Consider the following 7,732-nt stretch of genomic DNA (forward strand, 5'->3'; position numbering starts at 1 on the left):
GAAGATATTCTCACAACTGAGAGTATTTAAAAGTTTTTAAAGAGATCTAGTTAGAGAGGAAAATTAAGGAGAAAAAACACACTCGAAGTGACGGGAGGAGAGAGAAGCTCCTAGTTTGTCTCTAGAGAGGAAAATTTCTGAATTCAAAATTTTCCAAATTTCTTCAATCTTGGCTCTTCCTCGGATTCGGGAGGGAGGTGGGACATGGTGGTGGATGGCCGCTGGCCATCACCGCCTTTGATTGGGAATGCAACAGCAGTAGGAGGAGGGGATATGAAGAATAAGCCTGTGCTTGGGCGCAGGTGACTCGAATGGATCTTGAAGCAGAGGAGGCTCACAAACGTAGATTGAAAGGAGAACTAGTCATATCTGAAAATGTTGATTTTCAATATGAGAAGATGAAGTACGTTGAAGGAAAAGGTAAGAATCTTTCTATAAATGCTATATGTAAGACTCCACGTATTTTGAAACCGAATGGATTTTTTCCAAATAAATCCTTTGATCATGAGGCTTCATCATTTTGTATGAAAATCTTTGTGAATAAATTTGGGAATTTAAATGCAATCCCTGTTTATGACAGCGAGATAAATGGGAATTCTTCGAATTCAATTGACAAAAATTTTCATAATAATATTAAGGAGAGGGTGGATCCTTCAAAAAATGATGTGGGGAGCAGGGAATGCATAACTGTCGCGGTGATAGAGAAATCATTTGTAAACATAGAAGATAATAGCAAGATGAGTAATCTGTGGAGTAATAAACATTATATTAAGTTGAATTTCAAAAGAGAGGATATTGTGCTATCTGAAGATGGAAAAGCTGTCAAGTTAGATGAATCCGCTGAAGTTTTGAATGCTAAAAGATTAGAGAACTCACTGGTTGCAAAGATTTTTGGGATGGAAATTTCTTCACATTTAGTGGCTTGGGAGTTGAGATGACAATGGGCTCATTATGGACAATTTCATTTTACAACCTTAGAAATGGGTTGGTATTTTTGCTCATTCAAAACATTGGTATGAATGGAAGGATTTCTGTCAGGTGGGCCTTGGTTTGTAAATGGCCACATTGTGGGAATGAAAAGGTGGTCAATGGAGTTTTCACCGAGCTCTACGAAAGGATTAACCTCTCTTATATGAGTTAGAATGACACAATTGCCTCTACATTGTTGTGATGAGAAAAATGTTGCAATGATTGCTTCAATGGTAGGTGTTCCTTTGATGTTGGATGGGAACATGTTTCAATGGGGAAGAAGGGAATTTGCTATAGTTTGTGTTCGTATGGAGCTAGACAAACCTCTTCCCTTGGGTGTTTGGGTGGAAGGATTGGGTGGGAGATTCTTTCAAAAGGTTGAATATGAGATAATCTCACCGTTATGCTATGATTGTGGCATGATTGGTCATGAAAAAAGCAAATGTAAAAAAAGCTAATATGGCTGAAAAGAGTAAAGTGGATCTACTTTTATTCAAGCCCAAGGCAATATTCTTAAGGCACAAGAGAAGGAGAAGATATATAATTATGGACCTTGGATTCATGTTAATTACAAATGGAACAAAAGGTTTAACAAAGAAGTAATCAAGGGGAGACAATTACAAAAGAAAGCTGATATGAAGGATCAAAGCAAATCTAATACATATCAAGCTGAAGGAAATTTGCTGACCAAGGAAAAAGAAACTGCTGGGATCAACTAGCAGGTGGAAGAAGGGATTTTGGAGGAAGATTTATCAATTGTCAAGAAAAATTATCAGGTTTTAGCTGAGATGATTCCTGTAGAAAGCTTGGATCCAGTTGACGTGATAAATGGGAACAAATTTCAATTGCTTTCCTAGGTTTTTGCTGAAGAACTGATTAGAATGGATGGTGAAGAAAATGAAATACTAGCCATGGAAAGTAGGAGAGATCAAGATTTTCATTGCTCAGTGATAGAAGAAAAGAAGAAAGATTGTGGCTGGGTAAGTTCTGAACAACTTGAAGATGGGGAAATAAATCCAAATGATGAGTATGATGGAATGGAAAAAGAAGTACAAGTTTGTTCTAGTAATTTAGAATAAGTTGTAGTAAACAATTCAGAGGCTCTCGGGACAGAAAATGTTGTATTCAATAATCCTACTACGGAGGAACTCTCTCTGGCTGAAGGTTTAAAATGCAAAGAACAAAAGAAAGAAATCAAAATGAAGGCTGGCTTGCTTAATTATGTATCTCCTTTGAATGTGATAAACAAAGTAAATAGGAATGAAGCTATGATAGAAGATGGGAAATTCTTTATTCCATCCAAATCAGGGAGTCTGAAGAAATATTTTAATAGAGATTTGAATAAGTTCGGTCCAATCAAAGGGAGTTTAAGAAGTAAGAAGTTGAGTATTGGTGATAGTGTTAGACACACTTCATCATTTGTCTCATAAATATGATCTTTGAAATGTCTGAAGGAATCCTTGGTTGGCTTTTGGATTGGATAAAGATGTTGAAGATTGTGAATAGTATAAAGGATGAAGAACTAAAGATTGAAGCTTCCTTCTCAGTGGAGGATTATGGATTTTATTTATTTTTTTTTTTGTTTTATGTTTAGTTTTCTTGCTTTATCTTGTTTTATTTTAAACACAAGTTGGAATTTGGAAAGGGGATTTAGATTAATGAGAACTCGTCATCTATCTTTTTTTTTTTTTTACCTAATTGAGAATTCTGGGATACTAATCAACCTTTTGGGTTGTTTGATCTTTGGTATCTCCTCCACTCCAATTGGTTTAAAATGATTAGTAGAGGATCTTATTTTCATTATGATTTTTCCTGCTTTCTGAATTACTTCTCAATGCTTAAAATAATTCAAATAAAGGCTTCCTTTCTTTTTCAAAGGATTGCCTAGGTTTGTTTAGTTTGTAATAGCTTTTTTTTTAATTCAATGCTATATGCATCTTTCAAAAAAGAAAGAGAGCTAGCTTGCAAAATTGACAAGAGTCATAAAATGAGCCCAAAAAGAAGAAAAACTGAAAAGATGCGCAATGATCACCAAAAAAATTGAAAGATTCACAAAGTGTATTAAAAATCAAAAGATGTGTAAAGTGCGCCAACTAATTGATAAGAGGCGCAAAATGAGCCCACAAGAAAACAAGCTTCATTCTCTTTCAAACCATTAAATCTTAGAAGAATTCATGTGTCACTTGATATTTTCAAATACTTGATTTCAAAATTCATGTTTTTGACAAATTACTTTGCTATATTATTCTATAAGATATTTTTTCTGGAACCAAGTTTTGAGCGTATCACTTTTTCTTATCTAATTGATTTTTCTGAGTTAGATCTTTTTTTTCAAAAGATGGTTTACCCTATAAGAAGTCCGAGCTAGGGTTAACAGGATCGGATGTTCTACCATTTTTTTAGATTTTGACGATGTTAACTCATTCTCTTATAAATTTTTAATTCAATCAAAAGGACAATTTATCATATTTGTGCTTTTATAAAAAAAAAAACTTTGTTTTTTATTCTTTTTATCATTTTTATCATCTTTTTGTTATTTTATATTTTGTTTTTACTAGTTTTTTATGCTTTAGAGAACCTTCTGATCACCTCCCGCCATCATAAAATTTCAATTTTTTCACATCGTCCTGGACGATATTCTTATCATCCTATACGATATCATCAATCCATCCTTCATCTTTCATCTAACGACTGATTTGACTCAATCATTTGAGATCATCATGGATGATCCCCATCGTCCTAAATGATCTAATCGAATTTTACTTCAACTATTTATGGTTATTCTAGGAGATTCACATGTTCGTCCTGGATGATCCACGTGGCCAAAGACATTACATGTATTAAATTCGGCTGGTATGATCCATTAATGTCGATCGTCCTGGATGATCCGCCTAATCATCCTGGATGATCTACTTTTTTAACGATCGTCCAGCATGACTCCTCAGGATGATCACCTTTGTCTAATCATCCTGGATAATATAACTTCCTTTTTTGACCAATCATCTCGAACACCATAATTTTTCCCGATCGTCCTAGATGATTTTGCAATTGTCCTGGATGATATGGCTGATTCATTATAAATAGTCAACCTCAAATAGTTTTCTCACCCCAAATCTTTCTATTCCTCTTTGTTCTCACTCATCCTTTATTAGTCTTGTCAATGGCGGGTGAAAAATAATCTAGAATAGTGACTAGCAGTTCTTCGGAGGCCACTATCGACCCTCATTTCACTGAGGAAGCTAACCAAGCCACCTATCTTTGTTACATGACTATCAAGATCACACTATCCAGGACCATCAACCCTCATATGCTCACTTACCCTATCCTAAATCTTTTTGTTCACACCTCCCTCACCTTCATTCTTAAACTCGCCTTCTCTTTCAATTTTGAACTCCTTTTTGATTTTTTTGCGAGCCTTAGGATCAACTCCACTTACAATACCCTTTAGTCCTATGTAAATAAATGACCTATAGAAATTACCAATCAGGACTACCATGAACTCCTCCAACTGTCCACTACTGGAGATAAAATTCACCTCTTGTCTCAAGATCTTAATTATGACTTGCCTCCTGCAAATCACCTTCTGAGGAACACTTATGTCTCTTATCATGATGGGGTGTCTAACACCTTAATCAAAGATACTAGGACAATCTAACATGTACTTTGCACCTCACTAATCCTTAAGGTTAGTGATCAAGTCCACATCACTCCTTTCCTTTCAATTACCACCTTCTACATCATGGTCCATAGAGAGTTCAATGCTGCTGATCTTCTTTTTCGATACATTAAGTATCTGACTAGTATTAGTGATCCAAGGAATAGAATAAATCCTAATCTTGCCTTAGGACACATCATAGCCTATGTCCTAAAAACTAAATATAATCTTTAATATCCTACCCCACCTAATTTTTAGCCTACCTTCTACACCAACAAGTCCTTCCACTTTATTCATAGTACTCTTCTCCACCCAGAGCATGAGGAGCCTGAGGGAGCTGAGGAGGAAGCTGCTCCTACACCTATTCTTGCACATACTCCAATCTTCTAGCACTCAGAGTTGGATCAGCTGGTGGAGCAGTTCGACCAGTGGGAGGCTAGGTTCGACTCTTATGTTGGTGCATAGGAGCAGTAGCATGTGGAGGATGTCACTAGATTTGATGCGTACGTGGCACACCAGCAGCAGCATCAAGACCAGGTTATGGCCTAGTTTTGGGAGTAATTCACTACCTTTTTTAGTTTCTTTCAGCCACCACCACTACCTCCTTCTGATGATCAGGACCCTTTATACTTGTAAATTGTTTTCTTGTGTTTTTTTTTTGTGATGTTGATTAATTTCTCTTTTATGTTATGTTTTTATTTTCTATTTTTCTCCTCCTTTTTGTGATGTCAAAAAGTGGAGTAGTGCTAGTGTTAGTATATTTGTTGTATTATTTTTTTCTATGTATTACTATTATTTAGTGATTGTAACACCTGCTTGATTTTAGTGAAATTTGTATTGCTTTGCTCATAGAATTTTCTATTACGTTATGTTTCAATTAACTTCTTAACTTCAAATTCCTACCAAATGTTTGTCATCATAAAAAAGGGGGAGATTGTTGTAAATCTAGATTCAGTGATTATAATTTTAATGATGTTAAACATTTCTATCATTTCTATGTTTCTATTATTACCCTTCCTACAAATGTTTCAAATCCTCATGGTTAATTGCAAATCAAGCCAGCTCAATATAAGGTAGATTAGGACTAAGTCAATATGTAAGTGTACTTCAAGTATTTTTCCTTTTCCTGAGTCAAATATAACAAAGTGGATCCTGATGCTAAGTAAACTTGCACACACGCACTCAGGGGCAAAAAGTATGTCTGTTTTAGAGTTTTTTGTTTTTGATCATATAGTCTGGGATGATCCAAAATCATCCAGGATAATTAGTTAAAAATAGAAATCCCAATTAGGGCATCCTTTTTAACACAGCTGAATTAAGCAAATCATCTTGTACGATATTGACATCGTCCTAGACGATATGTTCAAATTAGAAAGAATCCACTATCAACCCTTTTAGGCATGTTATTATTTTTAGACACCGTATAGGACACCATCCTTGATGATGCATTATAATTATGCCTAAATTAATTTGATGATAAAGGAAAGTAATTAAGATTTGATTAATCGATCATATCGTCTAGACGATCGCATGATCATTTGGGATGATCAGTTAAACAAATTTTAGTTTCTTCTTAAATCGTCTATGACTAACAAAATGATATGTTGGATGATATTTATTAATTTGAACTAATCATACAGGATGATCCAATAATCGGCCTAGACAATTAGTTATTTTTTCATTATCTAACATGTAAAGTCTAGCTGAACAGAGTGATGATCTGGATAATATTTGACATTTTGAAATAATCGTACAGGATAATATACCTAATCCTGGATGATCAGAATAAACAAATCTTCTAATCATCGAGCCTCCCCTAGATCATCCTGGCTGATTGAGTTGAATTTGTATTGATCATGCAGGATGATCCATCGATCATCCTAGATGATCTTTGTCAATTAATTACAATTTAGGGCAAATTTGAATCCCTTCTATATAAGATCTCTTATTTACTCAAGATGGGATCTTTTGCTGATGTTCTGACCTGAGAGAGCTAAGAAAAGGAGAGGGAGAGCTTGTGAGAGAGAGATGATCTAGTGTGGGGAAGTTTATGAGGATTTCATAAAGGTTTCTCTAAGAAAGGATCTGAGTCATCTTCTCCAGTCATCATCCCAGGTTCCTTGGAGGTTCTAGAAAGGTCTACTTCAGTGTTCGATCGAGATTCTCTGCTTGTTTCAGGAAGAAGCAAGAGGAGGTCGAGGTTCTCTGCCTGCTTCAAGAGGAAGCAAAAGGAAGTCGAGATTCTCTGCCTTCTTTAGGAGCAAGCAAAAGGAGTTCAAGTTCTCTGCCTCATTGGAGTTGGTGGAAAGGAGTTTTGAAAAGGATTCTTCTCCTGGCTGTGGGTGCAAAATGAGAGTTACTATATTTAGTGCAATACCCAGAGGAGAGGCTTTGGGGAGTGGACGTAGGTCGAGTTGACCGAACCACTATAAAATCTAGTGTACTCTTTCTTATTGCATTTCTATATTTTATTTTATGTGGGTGATTGTTTGGTTTAGATCGTGATTTTTATTTGAGACTTTTGAATAACCAACCCCCCCCCTCATTATTAGCATCGGGCTAGTTCATAAGGGCTTAACATCCCTAACAAACTTTCATTTTAAACTTAAGTTGACTATTTTGACTAATTAATGGCCAAAAGTGCTGAGGTGATAGGTTAGAGGCATGGTGAACTATTTTAAATAGGATTGAGAGGAGTCAAAAGGTAAACGTTAATGCAAGTATAAATGAGACGATGTATGAGGGAAATTGACTAAACTATGATGAGTTGAGTGGGTCAAGTCTGTGGGTCTCCGAAAGGATTCCGCTCGTGTGGTTCGAATGCAAAGGGTACAATCACACTATCCTGTAGGAAAAAATGATCGTAGGCCTTCACACTCGACACAAGCAGGCCAATGGAAGAGCAGATGGAGTTATAGATACGATTAGCCATGGAGGATAGCGGCTCTCACCTACCAACCTCAATGGATAATAATATCTATAACCCAAAAGTTCACGAGATTTCCCCCATTCGATACATCAGCTCGAATGGGGTTTATTTGATTATGGGGATCGGTTTCCTACGGGCGCAAGCCCCCGTAGTTAATTACATCTTAGGCCTTGACCTAG

At 36.0% G+C, this 7,732-nt stretch overlaps 1 protein-coding gene across 1 annotated transcript in view; it reads left to right on the top strand.

The window, feature by feature from the left end:
• Positions 1–204: 204 nt before the first annotated feature.
• Positions 205–7,732, top strand: part of LOC110105234 (ABC transporter F family member 2-like) — an 84,837-nt gene continuing 77,309 nt past the window's right edge. Inside the window, exons 1-3 of the mRNA XM_020834634.2 lie at positions 205–302; positions 581–878; positions 1,827–2,024. Coding sequence (XP_020690293.2) covers positions 205–302; positions 581–878; positions 1,827–2,024 — 594 coding nt within the window. The remainder of the gene's footprint in view (positions 303–580; positions 879–1,826; positions 2,025–7,732) is intronic.

Source organism: Dendrobium catenatum, unplaced genomic scaffold, assembly GCF_001605985.2.
Source record: "Dendrobium catenatum unplaced genomic scaffold, ASM160598v2 fragScaff_scaffold_414, whole genome shotgun sequence".
Lineage (NCBI taxonomy): Eukaryota > Viridiplantae > Streptophyta > Magnoliopsida > Asparagales > Orchidaceae > Dendrobium > Dendrobium catenatum.